This window comes from Crinia signifera, chromosome 2 (genome assembly GCF_055691185.1).
Source record: "Crinia signifera chromosome 2, ASM5569118v1, whole genome shotgun sequence".
Taxonomy (NCBI): domain Eukaryota; kingdom Metazoa; phylum Chordata; class Amphibia; order Anura; family Myobatrachidae; genus Crinia; species Crinia signifera.
Genome location: NC_139218.1, coordinates 392,294,466 through 392,319,566, shown reverse-complemented (window position 1 = coordinate 392,319,566; position 25,101 = coordinate 392,294,466). Strand labels below are relative to the sequence as shown.

Sequence of the window (25,101 nt, the reverse complement as noted above, 5' to 3'; positions counted from 1 at the left end):
ACCACAGGGGGTATTGTGCCAGCAACACCCCCTCCCTCCAATGTCACATGACCACAGGGGGTAAATAGTGCCAGCAACACCCCCCTCCCTCCAATGTCACATGACCACAGGGGGTAAATAGTGCCAGCACTAGGGCCAGGGGTATATTATAGTTGAGGGTTATCTAAGATTGTTTGTGGGGCTTATTTGCCCTAATAACGGTGTTTGTAGGTATGTTGTGTGTATGCATGTACTGTGTGTATACTGTTAGTGTATGTTATGTATGTGTCTATAGCTTGTGTGTATTTCTAAATATGCCCTGTGTGTATGTATTGTATGTGCATGCCCATGTGTATGTATGGTATATGCGTGTATATGTATGGTATGTGCGTGTGCATGCCCTTTGTGTATGTATGGTATATGCGTGTGTATGTATGGATGGTATATGCGTGTGTATGTATGCTATGTGTAGGGTGACCAACTCATCCCTTTAATCCGGGACACATATTAATTACACAGGTTCTGTGGCTGGCTTTCACCTGGTTTTAAACTGCCACAGAACCTGTGTAATTAATGTGTCCCGGATTAAAGGGATGAGTTGGTCACCCTAGGTATGTGCGTGTGCATGCCCTGTGTGTATGTATGGTATGTGCGTGTGCATGGCCTGTCTGATCTCATGCTAATAAAATATGTGTATATGTATACATACACACTCTCACACAGATATATGTATTATAATTTAAATTTTAGACCTCAATGCCCCCCTGTCATAAGTACCCCAGGCCCTCCGCAGCCTTAATCCAGTTCTGCCACATCCCCATGTCACATGACCACAGGGTCCAGGGTTATACATTGCTGGGGGGTTATATAGTACCAGCACCCCCCACCCCCATGTCACATGACCACAGGGACCAGGGTTATACATTGCTGGGGGGTTATATAGTACCAGCACCCCCCACCCCCATGTCACATGACCACAGGGACCAGGGTTATACATTGCTGGGGGGTTATAGTACCAGCATCCACCCACCCCCATGTCACATGACCACAGGGACCAGGGTTATACATTGCTGGGGGGTTATAGTACCAGCACCCCACACCCCCATGTCACATGACCACAGGGACCAGGGTTATACATTGCTGGGGGGTTATAGTACCAGCACCCCACACCCCCATGTCACATGACCACAGGGACCAGGGTTATACATTGCTGGGGGGTTATAGTACCAGCACCCCCCACCCCCATGTCACATGACCACAGGGACCAGGGTTATACATTGCTGGGGGGTTATATAGTACCAGCACCCCCCATGTCACATGACCACAGGGACCAGGGTTATACATTGCTGGAGGGTTATATAGTACCAGCACCCCCCATGTCACATGACCACAGGGACCAGGGTTATACATTGCTGGGGGGTTATATAGTACCAGCACCCCCCATGTCACATGACCACAGGGACCAGGGTTATACATTGCTGGAGGGTTATATAGTACCAGCACCCCCCATGTCACATGACCACAGGGACCAGGGTTATACATTGCTGGGGGGTTATATAGTACCAGCACCCCCCATGTCACATGACCACAGGGACCAGGGTTATACATTGCTGGAGGGTTATATAGTACCAGCACCCCCCACCCCCATGTCACATGACCACAGGGACCAGGGTTATACATTGCTGGGGGGTTATAGTACCAGCACCCCCCATGTCACATGACCACAGGGACCAGGGTTATACATTGCTGGGGGGTTATAGTACCAGCATCCACCCACCCCCATGTCACATGACCACAGGGACCAGGGTTATACATTGCTGGGGGGTTATAGTACCAGCACCCCCCATGTCACATGACCACAGGGACCAGGGTTATACATTGCTGGGGGGTTATAGTACCAGCACCCCCCACCCCCTTGTCACATGACCACATGGACCAGGGTTATACATTGCAGGGGGGTTATATAGTACCAGCACCCCCCACCCCCATGTCACATGACCACAGGGATCAGGGTTATACATTGCTGGGGGGGGGTTATAGTACCAGCACCCCCCACCCCCATGTCACATGACCACAGGGACCAGGGTTATACATTGCTGGGGGGGGGTTATAGTACCAGCACCCCCCACCCCCATGTCACATGACCACATGGACCAGGGTTATACATTGCTGGGGGGTTATATAGTACCAGCACCCCCCACCCCCATGTCACATGACCACAGGGACCAGGGTTATACATTGCTGGGTGTTATATAGTACCAGCACCCCCCACCCCCATGTCACATGACCACAGGGTCCAGGGTTATACATTGCTGGGTGTTATATAGTACCAGCACCCCCCACCCCCATGTCACATGACCACAGGGACCAGGGTTATACATTGCTGGGGGGGTTATAGTACCAGCACCCCCCACCCCCATGTCACATGACCACAGGGTCCAGGGTTATACATTGCTGGGGGGTTATATAGTACCAGCACCCCACACCCCCATGTCACATGACCACAGGGACCAGGGTATACATTGCTGGGGGGTTATATAGTACCAGCACCCCCCACCCCCATGTCACATGACCACAGGGTCCAGGGTTATACATTGCTGGGGGGTTATATAGTACCAGCACCCCCCACCCCCATGTCACATGACCACAGGGACCAGGGTTATACATTGCTGGGGGTTATAGTACCAGCACCCCCCACCCCCATGTCACATGACCACAGGGACCAGGGTTATACATTGCTGGGGGGTTATATAGTACCAGCACCCCCCATGTCACATGACTACAGGGACCAGGGTTATACATTGCTGGGGGTTCTAGTACCAGCACCCCACACCCCCATGTCACATGACCACAGGGACCATGGTTATACATTGCTGGGGGGGTTATAGTACCAGCATCCCACACCCCCATGTCACATGACCACAGGGACCAGGGTTATACGTTGCTGGGGGGGTTATAGTACCAGCATCCACCCACCCCCATGTCACATGACCACAGGGACCAGGGTTATACATTGCTGGGGGTTATAGTACCAGCACCCCCCACCCCCATGTCACATGACCACAGGGACCAGGGTTATACATTGCTGGGGGGTTATATAGTACCAGCACCCCCACCCCCATGTCACATGACCACAGGGACCAGGGTTATATATTGCTGGGGGCGTTATAGTACCAGCACCCCCCATGTCACATGACCACAGGGACCAGGGTTATACGTTGCTGGGGGGGTTATAGTACCAGCATCCACCCACCCCCATGTCACATGACCACAGGGACCAGGGTTATACATTGCTGGGGGGTTATAGTACCAGCATCCACCCACAGGTCCCATGTTACATAACCACAAGGGCATACGTTATTGTTGAGGGATTCTCCCCGTGCTTGTGTGGGTTTCCTCCCACAATTTAAAAATATACAGGTAGGTTAATTAGCTTCCAACAAAATTTACCCTAGAATGTCTGTGTGTGTGTACATGTGGTAAGGAATATAGATTGTAAGCTCCACTGATATGAATGTTCAACTATTCTCTGTAAACCCAACCTTCTCCCGCGCACTCACCCAACCCATAGTGCCTAACCCTCCCTCCCTGCCTGCCTGCCTGCAACCTAAACCTTCACCTCCCCCTGCACACTCACCCACCCCCTAGTGCCTAACCCTCCTTCCCTGCCTGCAACCTAAACCTAACCTCCCCCTGCATACTCACCCACCCCCTAGTACCTACCCCCCCTCCCTGCAGCCTAAACCTAACTTTCCCTCACACCATAGTTGCCTACCCTCCTGCATTCTGCAGGAGACTCCCTGAAATAGGAGCAATCTCCCTCTCTCCCTCATTAGTCTAGCAATCTCCCTCATGTCACCTAGCCCACATTACACTGTTAAATTTTTTTGGGAAAAAGGTACATTTACATTAAATCATTATCACCATTTCCCAGCACTGTACCAAGTATAGTAGCTCTTACTAACTGCTTTGGGGCTCATCTACATTTGGATATGTCATTTTAAATTACACACCCACGCTTTTAGGTGCCACATTCACAACCTCTCCATATATGGAACTAGCCACACCCCTTTAGGTGGAGCATTTCCAACTATAATCTCCCTGAAACTAGTTTTCAAAAGTAGGCAAGTATGCCTCACACTCATCCACCCCCTAGTGCCTAAATCCCTCCCTGCAGCCTAAACCTAACCTCCCCCCGCACACTCACCTACCCCCTAGTGCCTAACCCTCCCTCCCTGCAGCCTAAACCTAACCTCCCCCCACACACTCACCCACCCCTTAGTGCCTAACCCTCCCTCCCTGCAGCCTAAACCTAACCTCCCCCCCCGCACACTCACCCACCCCTTAGTGCCTAACCCTCCCTCCCTGCAGCCTAAACCTAACCTCCCCCCACACTCACCCACCCCCTAGTGCCTAACCCTTCCTCCCTGCAGCCTAAACCTAACCTCCCCCGCACACTCACTCACCTCCTAGTGCCTAACCCTCCCTCCCTGCAACCTAAACCTTACCTCCCACCGCACACTCACCCACCCCTTAGTGCCTAACCCTCCTTCCAGGCTAAACCTAACCTCCCCCGCACACTCACCCACCCCTTAGTGCCTAACCCTCCCCCTGCAGCCTAAACCTAACCTCCCCCACACACTCACCCACCCCCTAGTGCCTAACCCCCCTCCCTGCAGCCTAAACCTAACCTCCCCTGCACACTCACCCACCCACTAGTGCCTAACCCTCCCTCCCTGCAGCCTAAACCTAACCTCCCCCCACACACTCACCCACCCCCTAGTGCCTAACCCTCCCTCCCTGCAGCCTAAACCTAACCTCCCCCCACACTCACCCACCCCCTAGTGCCTAACCTTCCCTCCCTGCAGCCTAAACCTAACCTCCCCCCGCACACTCACCCACCCCCTAGTGCCTAACCCTCCCTCCCTGCAGCCTAAATTTAACCTCCCCCTGCACACTCACCCACCCCCTAGTGCATAACCCTCCCTCCCTGCAGCCTAAACCTAACCTCCCCATGCAGATTCACCCACCCCCAGTGCCTAACCCCCCTCCCTGCAGCCTAAACCTAACCTCCCCCCGCACACTCACCCACCCCCTAGTGCCTAACCCCCCCCCTGCAGCCTAAACCTAACCTCCCCCGCACACTCACCCACCCCCTAGTGCCTAACCCCCCCCCCCCTGCAGCCTAAACTTAACCTCCCCCCGCACACTCACCCACCCCCTAGTGCATAACCCTCCCTCCCTGCAGCCTAAACCTAACCTCCCCCCGCAGACTCACCCACCCCAGTGCCTAACCCCCCTCCCTGCAGCCTAAACCTAACCTCCCCCCACACTCACCCACCCCCTAGTGCCTAACCTTCCCTCCCTGCAGCCTAAACCTAACCTCCCCCCGCACACTCACCCACCCCCTAGTGCCTAACCCTCCCTCCCTGCAGCCTAAATTTAACCTACCCCTGCACACTCACCCACCCCCTAGTGCATAACCCTCCCTCCCTGCAGCCTAAACCTAACCTCCCCATGCAGATTCACCCACCCCCAGTGCCTAACCCCCCTCCCTGCAGCCTAAACCTAACCTCCCCCCGCACACTCACCCACCCCCTAGTGCCTAACCCCCCCCCCTGCAGCCTAAACCTAACCTCCCCCGCACACTCACCCACCGCCTAGTGCCTAACCCCCCCCCCTGCAGCCTAAACTTAACCTCCCCCCGCACACTCACCCACCCCCTAGTGCATAACCCTCCCTCCCTGCAGCCTAAACCTAACCTCCCCCCGCAGACTCACCCACCCCAGTGCCTAACCCCCTCCCTGCAGCCTAAACCTAACCTCCCCCCGCACACTCACCCACCCCCTAGTGCCTAACCCCCCCCCCCCCCTGCAGCCTAAACCTAACCTCCCCACACACTCACCCACCTCCTACTGCCTAACCCTCTCTCTCTGCAGGCTAAACCTAACCTCCCCCCGCACACTCAGCCACCCCCTAGTGCCTAACCCTCCCTCCCTGCAGCCTAAACCTAACCTCCCTGCACACTCACCCACCCCCTAGGGCCTCACCCTCCCTCCCTGCAGCCTAAACCTAACCTCCCCCGCACACTCCCCCTAGTGCCTAACCCTCCCTCCCTGCAGCCTAAACCTAACCTCCCCCGCACACTCCCCCTCCCCCTAGTGCCTAACCCTCCCTCCCTGCAGCCTAAACCTAACCTCCCCCGCACACTCACCCACCCCCTAGTGCCTAACCCCCCTCCCTGCAGCCTAAACCTAACCTCCCCCCGCACACTCACCCACCCACTAGTGCCTAACCCTCCCTCCCTGCAGCCTAAACCTAACCTCCCCCCGCACACTCACTCACCACCTAGTGCCTAACTCCCCTCCCTGCAGCCTGAACCAAACCTCCCCTCACACTCAACCACCCCCCTAGTGCCTAACCCCCCCTCCCTGCAGCCTAAACCTAACCTCCCCCCGCACACTCACCCACCCCTAGTGCCTAACCCTACCTCCCTGCAGCCTAAACCTAACCTCCCCCACACACTCACCCACCCCCTAGTGACTAACCCCCTCCCAGCAGCCTAAACCTAACCTCCCCCCACACTCACCCACCCCCTAGTGCCTATCCCTCCCTTCCTGCAGTCTAAACCTAACCTCACCCCACACACTCACCCACCTCCTAGTGCCTAACCCTCCCTCCCTGAAGCCTAAACCTAACCTCCCCCCGCACACTCACCCGCCCCCTAGTGCCTAACCCTCCCTCCCTGCAGCCTAAACCTAACCTCCCCCCACACTCACCCACCCCCTAGTGCCTAACCCTCCCCCCACACTCACCCACCCCCTAGTGCCTAACCCTCCCCCCACACACTCACCCACCCCCTAGTGCCTACTCCCCCCTCCCTGCAGCCTAAACCTAACCTCCCCCCGCACACTCACCCACCCCCTAGTGCCTAACCCTCCCCCCTGAAGCCTAAACCTAACCTCCCCCGCACACCCACCCACCCCCTAGTGCCTAACCCCCCTCCCTGCAGCCTAAACCTAACCACCCCCGCACACTCACCCACCCCTAGTGCCTAACCCTCCCTGAAGCCTAAACCTAACCTCCCCCGCACACCCACCCCCTAGTGCCTAACCCCCCTCCCTGCAGCCTAAACCTAACCTCCTCCCGCACACTCACCCACCCACTAGTGCCTAACCCTCCGTCCCTGCAGCCTAAACCAAACCTCCCCCCGCACACTCACCCACCCCCTAGTGCCTAACCCTCCTCCCTGCAGCCTAAACCTAACCTCCCCCGCACACTCATCCACCCCCTAGTGCCTAATCCCCTCCCAGCAGCCTAAACCTAACCTCCTCCGCGCACTCACCCACCCCCTAGTGCCTAACCCCCCTCCCTGCAGCCTAAACCTAACCTCCCCCCCACACTCACCCACAACCTAGTGCCTATCCCTCCCTTCCTGCAGCCTAAACCTAACCTCCCCCGCGCACTCCCCCACCCCCTAGTGCCTAACCCCCCTCCCTGCAGCCTAAACCTAACCTCCCCCCACACTCACCCACCCCCTAGTGCCTATCCCTCCCTTCCTGCAGCCTAAACCTAACCTCCCCCCGCACACTCACCCGCCCCCTAGTGCCTAACCCTCCCCCCACACTCACCCACCCCCTAGTGCCTAACCCTCCCCCCACACTCACACACCCCTTAGTGCCTAACCCTCCCACGCACACTCACCCACCCCCTAGTGCCTACTCCCCCCTCCCTGCAGCCTAAACCTAACCTCCCCCCGCACACTCACCCACCCACTAGTGCCTAACCCTCCCTGAAGCATAAACCTAACCTCCCCCGCACACCCACCCCCAGTGCCTAACCCCCCTCCCTGCAGCCTAAACCTAACCTCCCCCGCACACTCACCCACCCCCTAGTGCCTAACCCTACCTCCCTGTAGCCTAAACCTAACCTCCCCCCACACTCACCCACCCACCCCCTAGTGCCTAACCCTCCCTCCCTGCAGCCTAAACCTAACCTCCCCCTGCACACTCACCCACCCCCTAGTGCCTAACCCTTCCTCCCTGCAGCCTAAACCTAACCTCCCCCGCACACACACCCACCCCCTAGTGCCTAACCCTCCCTCCCTGCAGCCTAAACCTAACCTCCCCCGCACACTCACTCACCTCCTAGTGCCTAACCCTCCCTCCCTGCAACCTAAACCTTACCTCCCACCGCACACTCACCCACCCCTTAGTGCCTAACCTTCCTTCTAGCCTAAACCTAACCTCCCCCGCACACTCACCCACCCCTTAGTGCCTAACCCTCCCCCTGCAGCCTAAACCTAACCTTCCCCACGCACTCACCCACCCCCTAGTGCCTAACCCCCCTCCCTGCAGCCTAAACCTAACCTCCCCCGCACACTCACCCACCCACTAGTGCCTAACCCTCCCTCCCTGCAGCCTAAACCTAACCTCCCCCCACACACTCACCCACCCCCTAGTGCCTAACCCTCCCTCACTGCAGCCTAAACCTAACCTCCCCCCACACTCACCCACCCCCTAGTGCCTAACCTTCCCTCCCTGCAGCCTAAACCTAACCTCCCCCCCGCACACTCACCCACCCCCTAGTGCATAACCCTCCCTCCCTGCAGCCTAAACCTAACCTCCCCCCGCAGATTCACCCACCCCCAGTGCCTAACCCCCCTCCCTGCAGCCTAAACCTAACCTCCCCCGCACACTCACCCACCCCCTAGTGCCTAACCCCCCCCCTGCAGCCTAAACCTAACCTCCCCCGCACACTCACCCACCCCCTAGTGCCTAACCCCCCCCTGCAGCCTAACTTAACCTCCCCCCACACACTCACCCACCCCCTAGTGCATAACCCTCCCTCCCTGCAGCCTAAACCTAACCTCCCCCCGCAGACTCACCCACCCCAGTGCCTTCCCCCCTCCCTGCAGCCTAAACCTAACCTCCCCCCGCACACTCACCCACCCCCTAGTGCCTAACCCCCCCCCCCCCCGCAGCCTAAACCTAACCTCCCCACACACTCACCCACCTCCTACTGCCTAACCCTCCCTCTCTGCAGGCTAAACCTAACCTCCCCCCGCACACTCAGCCACCCCCTAATGCCTAACCCTCCCTCCCTGCAGCCTAAACCTAACCTCCCTGCACACTCACCCACCTCCCCTAGGGCCTCACCCTCCCTCCTTGCAGCCTAAACCTAACCTCCCCCGCACACTCCCCTCCCCCTAGTGCCTAACCCTCCCTCCCTGCAGCCTAAACCTAACCTCCCCCGCACACTCACCCACCCCCTAGTGCCTAACCCCCCTCCCTGCAGCCTAAACCTAACCTCCCCCCGCACACTCACCCACCCACTAGTGCCTAACCCTCCCTCCCTGCAGCCTAAACCTAACCTCCCCCCGCACACTCACCCACCACCTAGTGCCTAACTCCCCTCCCTGCAGCCTGAACCAAACCTCCCCTCACACTCACCCACCCCCCTAGTGCCTAACCCCCCCCCTCCCTGCATCCTAAACCTAACCTCCCCCCACACTCACCCACCCCCTAGTGCCTATCCCTCCCTTCCTGCAGCCTAAACCTAACCTCACCCCACACACTCACCCACCTCCTAGTGCCTAACCCTCCCTCCCTGAAGCTTAAACCTAACCTCCCCCCGCACACTCACCCGCCCCCTAGTGCCTAACCCTCCCTCCCTGCAGCCTAAACCTAACCTCGCCCCACACTCACCCACCCTTAGTGCCTAACCCTCCCCCCACACTCACCCACCCCCTAGTGCCTAACCCTCCCCCCACACACTCACCCACCCCCTAGTGCCTACTCCCCCCTCCCTGCAGCCTAAACCTAACCTCCCCCCGCACACTCACCCACCCCCTAGTGCCTAACCCTCCCCCCTGAAGCCTAAACCTAACCTCCCCCGCACACCCACCCACCCCCTAGTGCCTAACCCCCCTCCCTGCAGCCTAAACCTAACCACCCCCGCACACTCACCCACCCCTAGTGCCTAATGCTGGGTACACACCAGGACGACTAGGGCCCGATCAGCACAATCTAGATCCGATTCCGATCAATTGGATGCAGATTGTGTGCTGATTGGGCCCTTTTCTGAGCTGGTGTGGAGCGATTCCGATCCGATGCGCGGTCCCGCGGGTCGGTCGGTCGTTATTGAGATCCTACCTGCTGCAGGTAGGATCTCAATGACGACCATACAACCGGGTGCGGGTCGCCATCGGATCGGACCCGCTCACGGTGCACATCGTGAGCGGGTCGTGCCCTCCCGCGTCATCGTGAGCGGGTCGGACGAGACACTGACGACCCGCTCACGATGTGCATCGTGAGCAGGTCGTCCTGGTGTGTACCCTACATAACCCCCCTCCCTGAAGCCTAAACCTAACCTCCCCCGCACACCCACCCCCTAGTGCCTAACCCCCATCCCTGCAGCCTAAACCTAACCTCCCCCGCACACTCATCCACCCCCTAGTGCCTAACCCCCTCCCAGCAGCCTAAACCCAACCTCCCCCGCGCACTCACCCACCCCCTAGTGCCTAACCCCCCTCCCTGCAGCCTAAACCTAACCCCCCCCCCCACACTCACCCACAACCTAGTGCCTATCCCTCCCTTCCTGCAGCCTAAACCTAACCTCCCCCGCGCACTCACCCACCCCCTAGTGCCTAACCCCCCTCCCTGCAGCCTAAACCTAACCTCCCCCCACACTCACCCACCCCCTAGTGCCTATCACTCCCTTCCTGCAGCCTAAACCTAACCTCCCCCCGCACACTCACCCGCCCCCTAGTGCCTAACCCTCCCCCCACACTCACCCACCCCCTATTGCCTAACCCTCCCCCCACACTCACACACCCCTTAGTGCCTAACCCTCCCACCGCACACTCACCCACCCCCTAGTGCCTACTCCCCCCTCCCTGCAGCCTAAACCTAACCTCCCCCCGCACACTCACCCACCCACTAGTGCCTAACCCTCCCTGAAGCATAAACCTAACCTCCCCCGCACACCCACCCCCTAGTGCCTAACCCCCTCCCTGCAGCCTAAACCTAACCTCCCCCGCACACCCACCCACCCCCTAGTGCCTAACCCTCCCTCCCTGCAGCCTAAACCTAACCTCCCCCGCACACTTACCTGCCCCCTAGTATCCTCAGCGATGTCGGGATTCTGACGCTGGTTTGGTCGCTAGTTGGAATGCTGGTGTCGGCAATCTGACTGCCGGCATCTTATCCATGTAACCGGAATACAGAGACTGTAAGCACAAACATAGTGAAGACTTGGGACTTTGGGGCTACAAGATGACCTGGTGGCCTGTAATATGGTTCTAGCTGGTATAAGGGAGAGAGACGGGACAGGGGGAGACGGTCCAATGCCTCACGTTGTACAGATACTCGCACAGCGGTAGCGGGACAGGGGCAGATGGTCCAATGCCTCACGTTGTACAGATACTCGCACAGTGGTAGCGGGACAGGGGGAGATGTTCCAATGCCTCACGTTGTACAGATACTCGCACAGCGGTAGCGGGTCAGGGGGAGATGGTCCAATGCCTCACGTTGTACAGATACTCGCACATCGGTAGCGGGACAGGGGGAGATGGTCCAATGCCTCACGTTGTACAGATACTCGCACAGTGGTAGCGGGACAGGGGGAGATGGTCCAATGCCTCACGTTGTACAGATACTCGCACAGCGGTAGTGGGACAGGGGGAGATGGTCCAATGCCTCACGTTGTACAGATACTCGCACAGCGGTAGCGGGACAGGGGAAGATGGTCCAATGCCTCACGTTGTACAGATACTCGCACAGCGGGACAGGGGAAGATGGTCCAATGCCTCACGTTGGACAGATACTCGCACAGCGGTAGCGGGACAGGGGGAGATGGTCCAATGCCTCATGTTGTACAGATACTGGCACAGCGGTAGCGGGACAGGGGGAGATGGTCCAATGCCTCACGTTGTACAGATACTCGCACAGCGTTAGCGGGACAGGGGGAGATGGTCCAATGCCTCACGTTGTACAGATACTTGCACAGCGGTAGCGGGACAGGGGGAGATGGTCCAATGCCTCACGTTGTACAGATACTCGCACAGCGGTAGCGGGACAGGGGGAGATGGTCCAATGCCTCACGTTGTACAGATACTCGCACAGCGTTAGCGGGACAGGGGGAGATGGTCCAATGCCTCATGTTGTACAGATACTCGCACAGCGGTAGCGGGACAGGGGGAGATGGTCCAATGCCTCACGTTGTACAGATACTCGCACAGCGGTAGCGGGACAGGGGGAGATGGTCCAATGCCTCACGTTGTACAGATACTCGCGTAGCGGGACAGGGGGAGATGGTCCAATGCCTCACGTTGTACAGATACTCGCACAGCGGTAGCGGGACAGGGGGAGATGGTCCAATGCCTCACGTTGTACAGATACTCGCACAGCGGTAGCGGGACAGGGGGAGATGGTCCAATGCCTCACGTTGTACAGATACTCGCACAGCGGTAGCGGGACAGGGGGAGATGGTCCAATGCCTCACGTTGTACAGATACTCGCACAGCGGTAGCGGGACAGGGGGAGATGGTCCAATGCCTCACGTTGTACAGATACTCGCACAGCGGTAGCGGGACAGGGGGAGATGGTCCAATGCCTCACGTTGTACAGATACTCGCACAGCGGTAGCGGGACAGGGGGAGATGGTCCAATGCCTCACGTTGTACAGATACTCGCACAGCGATAGCGGGACAGGGGGAGATGGTCCAATGCCTCACGTTGTACAGATACTCGCACAGCGGTAGCGGGACAGGGGGAGATGGTCCAATGCCTCACGTTGTACAGATACTCGCACAGCGGTAGCGGGACAGGGGGAGATGGTCCAATGCCTCACGTTGTACAGATACTCGCACAGCGGTAGCGGGACAGGGGGAGATGGTCCAATGCCTCACGTTGTACAGATACTCGCACAGCGGTAGCGGGACAGGGGGAGATGGTCCAATGCCTCACGTTGTACAGATACTCGCACAGCGGTAGCGGGACAGGGGGAGATGGTCCAATGCCTCACGTTGTACAGATACTCGCACAGCGGTAGCGGGACAGGGGGAGATGGTCCAATGCCTCATGTTGTACAGATACTCGCACAGCGGTAGCGGGACAGGGGGAGATGGTCCAATGCCTCACGTTGTACAGATACTGGCACAGCGGTAGCGGGGACAGGGGGAGATGGTCCAATGCCTCACGTTGTACAGATAATCGCACAGCGGTAGCGGGACAGGTACGGCTTGTGTGTACAGAGGAGGATTACGCTGCTTCCATGTGCACATTCAGTCACATATATGACCTATGTGGAGGTGACATTGTATTCCCTTCCCTCAGGAGACGTCACCTGAAGACCAACCATGGAGGTCCTGGTCCTGGAACATATCCGGCACTCGCTACTGACTGACAGGAACAAAGACCTGATCATAGACAAGCTGCTGAGCCTCACCATGGAGATTATCAGTCTGCTGACCAGAGAGGTACTAGATAAATGACTGTTCTATGTACTAGAAGAACGACCGGGGTAATGGGGCCACGTAGCGATGTCAGGCCATTGTCTGAGCGATTTATCTACCTCACTACATCGCTGTGTGTGGGGCCATAGTTATAGCGATGCACGGTCCCGCTCGTCGCAATCGCCCGGCCATTGATATCCTGCACGCTGCATATTAATCGCTCATGGTCAGTGGTCTCACCGGAGAACAATGGCCCTGACAGATCGATCAGCGCACAGCGCTGGTAAATCACTGTGTGCTGAGCGTTCTTTGTGATCTAGTATCGCTCGGAGCCCTCAGCGGGTCGCTACGTGTGTAGGGCCCATAGGGTGCCTGGGGTAGCAGCAACTGGCATTATTTGTTGGGAAGGCCAGTGATATACTGCATGGAGGCTTAGTACCAGGTTGTGGCTGTGACCGGACGCCTGCCCTTAGCTCTGGCTACACCCTTCGGGTCCACAGATAGGGTTCCTGGTCTCACGGGACCTGGCCATTAGGGGATTCCCTGTTACCATCAGTAACCGCCTGTTACTGACTCCACCCGCTACGCAGTGGGCGGGGTTATCGCTGCCACCACCAGACTCCTCCTCCAAGCCTGGAGGCTGCCTGGGAAAGTATTCCGTTTTTGGGTTAAAGTTTGGAGGGGGATTCAGCAGCTCACACAGGACCCTGAATCCCCTGGGACACACACAGACAGTAAGTGCATTTTTACCTTACAATACATTTTAAATACATTGTACATTTTATACATTGTTTCAAGCCTGTGCCCTTGCACAGACTCCATACCTCTGCAGCATGGGACCTGTAGTCCCAGCTCAGCACTGGGCTCTCTCTCTCAGTCCTGCAGCCCAGGAAAGGCATCCTGGCTGCAGGACTTTCTGTGGCTTGTGGGAGCGGGCACAGTCTCTCCCCTCCAGTGCCTGGGGCTTCTGCGGCACGGACGCTTTCTCCTCGCCCCAGCGCGCTGGGGGTTAACTGTAATGCTGCCCGCCGCAGCCTCTGACTAGGCTGCGGCGCACCCATACCCCATTGGTGGCCCCCTCCTTCCCCTGGCACCCAGGGCAGCGTGGTGCAGTCACCGCACGCTGCCCCTGGCATGCCAGGGGTTAACTCTAGTGCCTCGCTTCAGCCTCCGGAGCTGATCCGGGCTGCAGCGCTCCCATACCTGTGACTCCCTTCCCCTGATGCCTGCGGCTGTCGGCTGGGGACCGGGGCCGAAGCGCCCAGCATAATACAATAAAAACAGTAAGTCTGTTTAACTTTGGCGCCAAGCGCCCTGTGTCCGGCTGGAGGGGTTAACCTGCAGTCCCGCGGCCGCCATTGTCCTTTGTTCTCCTGTGTGCCGGGGCCTCCGGCCACACTTCTCCCCCCCCCCCTGCAAGCGGGAAACCAGAGGGCCATGTCCCAACGATTTGGCTCCTGGTCCCGCAGCCCATTTGGGGAGATACTGGGAGTGCCTGGGGGTGTTGGCCCCAGCCTAGACAGTTCATCAAGCTGGCAGTGGGCCGTATCCGGTTGGTGCTGAAAGTCCCCACAGTCACCACAGTGTCCAAGTCCAAGCCCCCACAACAACAGTCCATCTGCTTTCCCCAAGGAAGGGGGCAAACCTTCATCAGGTGGGTGTTCCTTCACCCCGGTGGGGTGCCAGTGGCACCATCTGTGCCAAAGCTGGTCTGCTGCATACACAATTGCCACCCAGTGTGTCCAAATTGTGGCATACCCCACCTCCCACCATAGCAGTATTCTGCTCACAGCAAGCCACAGGGTGCTCCTGCCCATATGGCTCCTCCTGGCTCAATACTGCTCCCAGTCCATGCAATGACGTAATAGTCCGTACCACAATGTCCTGGTAATAAATATGCGTCGTCAGCACTGGAGCTGGTACCAGAGCCTCCTTCAGCGACTGGAATGCCAACTCACAAGCAGGTGTACAGTCCACTGTCTTGGGAAGACCCTTCCTAGTCACTACTGTAAGGGACGTCACTACCAAACTAGAGTCAGGGACAACTTGTCTGTAGGGCCTTACAGTCTCTAAGGTCAGTACCTGTCTGGGGGTTGTAGGCTGGGGACAGCCTCGGGGACTCACCCTGTCTGGTGTATCCCCTCATACCTTCCTGACTACGCCGGGCCTGAACCCTTTCTGCCAGGGCGCACTCCCTTCCCTCACCACATCAAGGCTGCTGCAAGCTTGGCACCTTATGCCTGTCAGGGATGGGTCAGAGAGTGGGATTTCTAGGGTCATTCTGGTTGGGGTCAGTCATGTAAAGGTCAGTGTGGTCACTCATACTCACCGCTGGAGTTGGCAAACCACTCGGAACAGGAGCATCGCTGGGCACCCTCACAGGATACAACAAGCTGGCACACACATCCTCTGCGTTGCTAGGGGACGTACCCACACCAGAGGCAAACGGCATGCTGGGGAGATGCGCTGATCTAGCCGCTGTGGTCTTTTCCTCTGGGCTGGTTGATGCTGTGGTTGGCTGTGCTGGCAGTTGTCTGGCCGCTGTGGTCTGTTCCTCTGGGCTTGTTGATGCTGTGGTTGGCTGTGCTGGCAGTTGCCTGGCCACTGTGGTCTGTTCCTCTGGGCTGGTTGATGCTGTGGTTGGCTGTGCTGGCAGTTGTCTGGCCGCTGTGGTCTTTTCCTCTGGGCTGGGCTGTGCTGGCATTGATGGTAAGGACGGTAGTCTGGCAGCTTGACTCCAGGCGATGGCGTTAGCAAATGTAGTAACGATTCCACCACCGAGATCATTCCCCAGGACTACATCTGTTGGGAGGCCATCCATGACAGCAACATCTCGCAACTCCAGTCCAGCTCCCCAGTCCAGGTAGACTCTGGCCATGGGTACATCACGCTCCGCTCCATCTGCCATTGTAACTTTGGCAGTGTGACCCTGCAAGATTGCAGCAGGATCAATCAGTCTGGGGCTCACCACAGTGATTGAGGCCCCAGAGTCTCTCAGGCCTTCTCCCTGCAGGGGCCCCACTTGGTTCGCCTGCAGGTGCCGCCACATATTCTGTAGAGGCCTCTTGGCCATGCAGGTGACCCTATCAGCAGAGTCTGACTTCTCACCACACTCCATCGGACTGACTGGAGGGGGTACAGTCTCTGTGGGCTCATCTCCACGGGTTACTTCTTGACCAGACGGGGCTCCAATGATCCCTGATTACTTGCAGGGACGCTGCGGGGCAATTGCTGGCCAAGAGCACCCGGGATGGAAGGTGCTTGCTTTGGGATGCTGTGGCCGGAGAGCCCGGCACACAGGGTTAATGGTGGCTGCAGCACTGAAGGGGTTAACTCTCCGTGCTTTGCCATTATCCAGAACAAGGGCACTTGACATGTTTTAAACTGTTTGAGTAGCACTGAGCTGGGACAGGACCCCTTCTGCAGTGCTGATGTGAGATGAAGCCTGCTGCTGGGCACCAGGCACTGAGCTGGGACAGGACCCCTTCTGCAGTGCTGATGTGAGATGAAGCCTGCTGCTGGGCACCAGGCACAGATTATATGTACTTATGAAATATATGTTTGGCACTGAGCTAGGACTACATCATATATTTCTGGGGGAAGGAATTTAGCAAATCTTGGTGATGAGGAAATGAGATGTTAAACAGCCTCCTCCTGTCAGAAGGTCTGTGAGTGGCCAAAACACAGCAGGAAGTAGGCTCGGTGTCTGAAGCCCTCCTGTGTAAAGGTGATAATAAGGAAACTTGTGTCTGTGATGGGTCCCTGAACCCAGGCCATCCTGTGTGTGAGGTGTTGCTAATGCAGACATTTGTGTTTCTGTATGTAATCATGTCCAGGAGATAAATCAAATAATCTCCCCCCGTTCCTGGAAGTTATATATTCTAAGGAAATTGGACTTTGTAGTATGTAATCTTGGTTCGTTATGCACTGGAAGTAAAATGTCACATTGAGATGCAAATTGTAAATGTATGGGAAGGATCTGACAATGCCAGTTTGTTTTCTGTCTATTTAAACAGAGCCTGTGAGCCCAAGTTTTGGTACAATCTGCCTGGTCTGAATGCTGTAACATTATCTGTGCCTCCTAGGGACCTAGGAGAGGGCTCTTTTCAGAGCTTCTACTTTGAGCAAATAAACCATCTATTGCCTCAAGACGACTACTTTCATCTTGTGACCAACAGAATTATTGCAATAGTTCCGTTCTCCGGCTGTTCTGGGTACCAGTATCCAGCGTCCTCCCAGTCTCAGCCCTGCCAGGTACCAAAGCAGAGGCCTGGTCCGTGACCAGTGGGGAACCAAGTGAGCCCAGTCGGGCGTGTGTCAGCAGCGTGTCGGCGCACACACCTACAGCAGGTAGTACTCAGGTGCCAGCGGTTGGGCCTGAGTCAGTATCCGTGGTTCCAGACGCCACGTAGGAGGAGTCTGGTGGTGGCAGCGATATCCCCGCCCACTGTGTAGTGGGCGGAGTCAGCAACAGGCGGTTGCTGACGGTAACAGGGAATCCCCTATTGGCCAGGTCCCTTGAGACCAGGAACCACTATCTGTGGACCCGAAGGGTGTAGCCAGAGCATAAGGGCAGGCGTCCGGTCACAGATGTATTTGGCCAGAGTGTAGTGGCTGCAGGCCAGGCACATCCCCTCCCTTAGTTGGGCGTCCCACTGCTATCCCTGTAGCCCCTGACATCTACCGCAGAAGAAAATGAAATGTGTCTTACCTGTTAAATCTCTTTCTTCATGGACGTCATTTTATGTGGTATACCACAGAAAAATATGGGCTTTCAGAAAATTCCCGGGTTCAAAAGCTTGAAGCCGGTAATTTGCGGGTGGTGTGAATTGGGGTCAGGGTGCACTGGCAAAATGACCCGGCACTCAAAAATGCTGGGTAATTGCCGGGTGGCTGGTGTGAAAGGGGTATTAGATGAGACATTACAGTCAAAGATCTTTAAAATTTTTGAAGGTACAGACGGCTCAGCAATAGCCCTAGATCGTGAACTCCTGTTCTTTCCCCTATATGTCTGGGAGCTGCTTATACAATCTATTTCTGGAATTATTTGCTACATTTCATTTCTACTGATACAATGAATTTCTATATCCTGCTCTACATGGATCTCAATAATGTTATCTCTGTTTTGTTACTCCCTATTTACACCTTGTGGCCAGAGACCCCGGCACACGTGTGTAATGGCTGCCACGGCACTGAAGGGGTTAAGCCATTTTGGACAAGGGTACTTTGTACATTTCTGGAGGGAGGAATTTTAGCCGTCTTTGTGAAGAGGAAATGAGATGCTAAACAGTCCTTTTGCTAATGGCTGGGGAATGACACGGCACAGCAGGTATCAGGATTTGTGTCTGTAGTTCCTGTGTAAAGGTGTTAGTAAGGAGCCCAGCACTGAGGCACAATGACAAAGTAAAAACACATATTCTAAAATGATATGTGCAGGCACTGAGCTGGTTCTACATGTCCCATGCTGCAGTATTGCAGGGGGATGAAGCCTGTGTAAGACAATGTATACAGTGTACAATGTATTTAAAATGTGTTGTGTGGCTTTTGGAGCCTGTGCAGTTCACAGGCTCAGTGTGTACAATGTAACACTTGTGCTTTAAATGTATTTTAAAGGAAAAGTGCACTTACTGGGGTTGTTGTGTCCCAGGGGAATCCAGAATCCTGTGTGGGCTGCTGGGTTCCCCTCAGTCTTTACCCCAAAAAACAGAATGCTTTCCCAGACACCCTCCAAGCTGGGAGCTGTAGGGATGGTAGCAGGGAACATCAGCTTTCTAACAAGCTGAGTGGTTCCCTGGAGCTCCATGGGGCTCTCCATCTGCGGGCAGGGGATCAGGGCTGCCCATCGCTGGAGCTCACGTCTGGGCTAACGGTGTTCAGCTGGTCCCCTGGAAGGCTCCTGGAAGTATGTTTTGGAGGGAAACCTTCCCCCTAGCCAGACAAACCGGCACCTGGGTGGGTGGTACCTGGCCCCCCAGGTGGGCTGTGGCTCAGAGGAGTTACCACTCCCCTCTGTCCATAAGGACAATGCTGAATGTGCAGGTGTCCAGCGCATGCACGTCTCGTGCACTTAAGCTGATTGGTTGAAGACCACAGGGTGGGCTTACCCCCTCTGTTCATGTGGACTGGAGTAGCATATAAAGAGGGCTTCTGCCCTGGGTAAAGTTGTACTTCTACCTGACTTGAATGCTGTAACATCACTGTATGCTGTCCCTACTAGCGATAGGAGAAGAGATCTTTTAAGAGCTATTGGCAAATAATCACCTTTTCGACAACCGTTCTCATCTGGCGACCAACAGAATTACTGCACTAATTCCGTTCTCCGGCTGACTGGGTACAAGCATCCAGCGTCTCCGAGTTCCGCTCTGCCAGCTACCGAAGCAGAGGTCTGGTCCGTGACCAGTGGGGAACCAATCAACGCCAGTCAGTAACAGGGAATCCCCTATTGGCCAGGTCCCGTGAGACCAGGAACCGCTATCTGTGGACCAGAAGGGCGTAGCCAGAGCGTAAGGGCAGGTCGTCCGGTCACACACCTTAACCCTTGTTCTATGTGGTTTTTGATTGTGGATACAGAGGAAGAAATAGAAGACTCAGCATATATGATTGATATACTCCTCTTGTTGATTACAGGATATGGATATGTGTCCATACAATCTGATTATCATTAGTCTGTATATGCTGCTTCAGGTCACTCGGAATGACAGCAATGTCCTATAGATACATAGTTACATAGTAGTGTAGTAGTTCCCATGTCAATTGTTTCCAAGTCTGTTTCTTGTACTTGATATTGTCTTTATGACCATATTGCCATTGTTGTGATATGTTGATATTTTCCTAATGCCCACAGAAAATCCAATAAATATATTTGAAAAAAAAAAAAACCTGAGGGTATGATGGTACGGGGGTATGAGGATACAGGGTATGATGGTACAGGGGTATGAGGATACAGGGTATGATGGTACGGGGGTATGAGGATACAGGGTATGATGGTATGGGGGTATGAGGATACAAGGTATGATAGTACGGGGGTATGAGGATACAGGGTATGATAGTACGGGGGTATGAGGATACAGGGTATGATGGTACTGGGGTATGATGATACAGGGTATGATGGTATGGGGGTATGAGGATACGGGGTATGATGGTACGGGGGTATGAGGATACAGGGTATGAGGATACAAGGTATGAGGATACAGGGTATGAGGATACGGGGTATGAGGATACAGGGTATGATGGTACAGGGTATGATGGAACCGGGGTATGAGGATACAGGGTATAATGGTACGGGGCTATGAGGATACAGGGTATGAGGATACAGGGTATGATGGTACGGGGGTATGAGAATACAGGGTATGATGGTACTGGGGTATGAGGATACAGGGTATGATGGTACGGGGGTATGAGGATACAGGGTATGATGGTACGGGGATATGAGGATACAGGGTATGATGGTACGGGGTATGAGGATACAGGGTATGATGGTACGGGGCTATGAGGATACAGGGTATGAGGATACAGGGTATGATGGTACGGGGGTATGAGAATACAGGGTATGATGGTACTGGGGTATGAGGATACAGGGTATGATGGTACGGGGGTATGAGGATACAGGGTATGATGGTACGGGGATATGAGGATACAGGGTATGATGGTACGGGGTATGAGGATACAGGGTATGATGGTACGGTGGTATGAGGATACAGGGTATGATGGTATGGGGGTATGAGGATACAGGGTATGATGGTACAGGGGTATGAGGATACAAGGTATGATGGTACGGGGATATGAGGATACAGGGTATGATGGTACGGGGGTATGAGGATACAGGGTATGATGGTACGGGGGTATGAGGATACAGGGTATGATGGTACGGGGGTATGAGGATACAGGGTATGATGGTACGGGGATATGAGGATACAGGGTATGATGGTACGGGGGTATAAGGATACAGGGTATGATGGTACGGGGTATGAGGATACAGGGTATGAGGATACGGGGTATGAGGATACAGGGTATGATGGTATGGGGGTATGAGGATACAAGGTATGATGGTACGGGGGTATGAGGATACAGGGTATGATGGTACAGGGGTATGAGGATACAGGGTATGATGGTACGGGGATATGAGGATACAGGGTATGATGGTACGGGGGTATGAGGATACAGTGTATAATGGTACTGGGGTATGAGGATACAGGGTATGATGGTACGGGGGTATGAGGATACAGGGTATGATGGTACCGGGGTATGAGGATACAGGGTATAATGGTACGGGGATATGAGGATACAGGGTATGAGGATACAGGGTATGATGGTACGGGGGTATGAGGATACAAGGTATGATGGTACAGGGGTATGAGGATACAGGGTATGATGGTACGGGGATATGAGGATACAGGGTATGGTGGTACGGGGGTATGAGGATACGGGGTATGAGGATACAGGGTATGATGGTATGGGGATATGAGGATACAGGGTATGATGGAACCGGGGTATGAGGATACAGGGTATGATGGTACGGGGGTATAAGGATACAGGGTATGATGGTACGGGGGTATGAGGATACAGGGTATGATGGTACGGGGGTATGAGGATACAGTGTATAATGGTACGGGGATATGAGGATACAGGGTATGATGGTACGGGGGTATGAGGATACAGGGTATGATGGTACGGGGGTATGAGGATACAGGGTATGATGGTACGGGGATATGAGGATACAGGGTATGATGGTACGGGGGTATAAGGATACAGGGTATGATGGTACGGGGTATGAGGATACAGGGTATAATGGTACGGGGGTATGAGGATACAGGGTATGATGGTACGGGGGTATGAGGATACAGGGTATAATGGTACGGGGGTATGAGGATACAGGGTATGATGGTACTGGGGTATGAGGATACAGGGTATGATGGTACGGGGGTATGAGGATACAGGGTATGAGGATACAGGGTATGATGGTACGGGGGTATGATGGTACAGGGTATGATGGTACGGTGGTATGAGGATACAGGGTATGATGGTACAGGGGTATGAGGATACAGGGTATGATGGTACGGGGGTATAAGGATACAGGGTATGAATGTACGGGGGTATGAGGATACAGGGTATGATGATACGGGGGTAAGAGGATACAGGGGTATGATGGTACGGGGGTATGAGGATACAGGGTATGATGGTACGGGGGTATAAGGATACAGGGTATGATGATACGGGGGTAAGAGGATACAGGGGTATGATGGTACGGGGTATGAGGATACAGGGTATGATGGTACGGGGGTATGATGGTACGGGGTATGAGGATACAGGGTATGAGGATACAGGGGTATGATGGTACGGGGGTATGATGGTACGGGGGTATGAGGATACGGGGTATGATGGTACTGGGGTATAAGGATACAGGGTATGATGGTACGGGGTATGATGGTACGGGGGTATGATGGTACGGGGGTATGATGGTACGGGGGTATGAGGATACGGGCTATGAGGATACGGGGTATGATGGTACGGGGGTATGAGGATACGGGGTATGATGGTACTGGGGTATGAGGATACAGGGTATGATGGTACGGGGTATGAGGATACAGGGTATGATGGTACGGGGGTATGAGGATACAGGGTATGATGATACAGGGTATGATGGTACGGGGGTATAAGGATACAGGGTATATTGGTACGGGGATATAAGGATACAGGGTATGATGGTACAGGGGTATGAGGATACAGGGTATGATGGTACGGGGGTATGAGGATACAGGGTATGATGATACGGGTGTTTGACAATACAGGGTATGATGGTACAGGGGTATGAGGATACAGGGTATGATGATACGGGGGTATGAGGATACAGGGTATGATGGTACGGGGGTATGAGGATACAGGGTATGATGGTACGGGGGTATGAGGATACAGGGTATGATGGTACGGGTGTTTGACAATACAGGGTATGATGGTACGGAGCTATGAGGATACAGGGTATGATGGTACGGGGGTATGAGGATACAGGGTATGATGGTACGGGGGTATGAGGATACAGGGTATGATGGTACGGGGTATGAGGATACAGGGTATGATGGTACGGGGGTATGAGGATACAGGGTATGATGGTACGGGGGTATGAGGATACAGGGTATGATGGTACGGGGTATGAGGATACAGGGTATGATGGTACGGGGGTATGAGGATACAGGGTATGATGGTATGGGGGTATGAGGATACAGGGTAAGATGGTACGGGGGTATGAGGATACAGGGTATGATGGTACGGTGGTAAGAGGATACAGGGTATGATGGTACGGGGGTATGAGGATACGGGGTATGATGGTACGGGGGTATGAGGATACAGGGTATGATGGTACGGGGGTATGAGGATACAGGGTATGATGGTACGGGGGTATGAGGATACAGGGTATGATGGTACGGGGCTATGAGGATACAGGGTATGATGGTACGGGGGTATGAGGATACGGGGTATGAGGATACGGGGTATGAGGATACGGGGTATGAGGATACGGGGTATGATGGTACAAGGGTATGAGGGTACGGGGTATGGGGGTATGATAGTATGGGGTATGATGGTACGGGGTATGATGGTACGAGGGTATGAGGATACGGGGTATGATGGTACGGGGTATGATGATACAGGGTATGATGGTACGGGGGTATGATGATACAGGGTATGATGGTACGGGGGTATGAGGATACAGGGTATGATGGTACTGGAGAATGGGGGGTATACTCGAGATTGGAAACTCAGAGTAGAAATAGGCGCCCTGTGGGGTGTGTCGCTAAGCTGCTCCTACTTGAGGGGTGTAAGGCCCTCTTGTGGATACAAAGGTAGGAAAAAAAGGGTGGAGCGCTAAATGGATCAATTGGATATCACAATTTTTAATATATAAAATATTAAGACAAAAATATAATGACAATATTAATAATGTCTGTGACAAAAAACAATAAAAAAATGCATATATAATAAAAAGGACAAAGAAGACAATACTTATATCTCTGCGTAGCTGCCTTTGTGTCCCTTGGAATAAGGGGGGCTTTTTACTCTCCAGGTAGTGCACTACCGAATTGGTGGTTGGCAAGTTGCCGTCCTAGATGGTATTAGGAGATGCTGGAGGATGATCTGTTTCCCAAAATTGGGGTCCTCACTAGGTTGCGCTGATCCCAGAAATAGATGAAAGCTGTGGTCAATTTTCTCGCTGGAGGAAGATCTGAATGCCTTCTGAATGAAGGGTCCTCACGATGGTGCGATATTGAAAGTCCACAGATTGCTGGTGGATGACTCCCAGTTGGAGATGGGAGTATAGCTGGGATCCGGAGGGTGGCAATGAAAGGGAAAATTCTGGAGAGCACTTGGTGGAGGGGAGGGGGGGGGGCAGTAGGCAGAGTTGAAATGAAGATTTTTCCCAGTCCTTGTTCAATAAAAGCAAGTGCTGCCTAACATGTTTCGCCGTGATCTCACGGCTTTATCAAAGGTATGGCACTTGGTCAATGGGCTGGCTTTAAATACCCTTAAGCAGGAAGTATACAATCAATGCAAATAATTATCCAATTGATCCCCAGAACGTATATATTTGGAAATAAAGTGCTAATGCTATTTTATATAGGAGGCAGACCTATATATAGATAATGAAAATGTAGATAAAGTTAATTACCTTATAG

At 54.6% G+C, this 25,101-nt stretch overlaps 1 protein-coding gene across 3 annotated transcripts in view; it reads left to right on the top strand.

Annotated features, from left to right (window-relative positions):
* Window positions 1-25,101, top strand: part of LOC146058244 (uncharacterized) — a 65,920-nt gene that overhangs the window by 460 nt on the left and 40,359 nt on the right. For all 3 annotated transcript variants that reach the window (XM_083170438.1, XM_083170436.1, XM_083170437.1), the window contains exon 2: window positions 13,317-13,459. In XM_083170438.1, coding sequence (XP_083026564.1) covers window positions 13,340-13,459 — 120 coding nt within the window. In that variant the 5' untranslated portion in view covers window positions 13,317-13,339. The remainder of the gene's footprint in view (window positions 1-13,316; window positions 13,460-25,101) is intronic.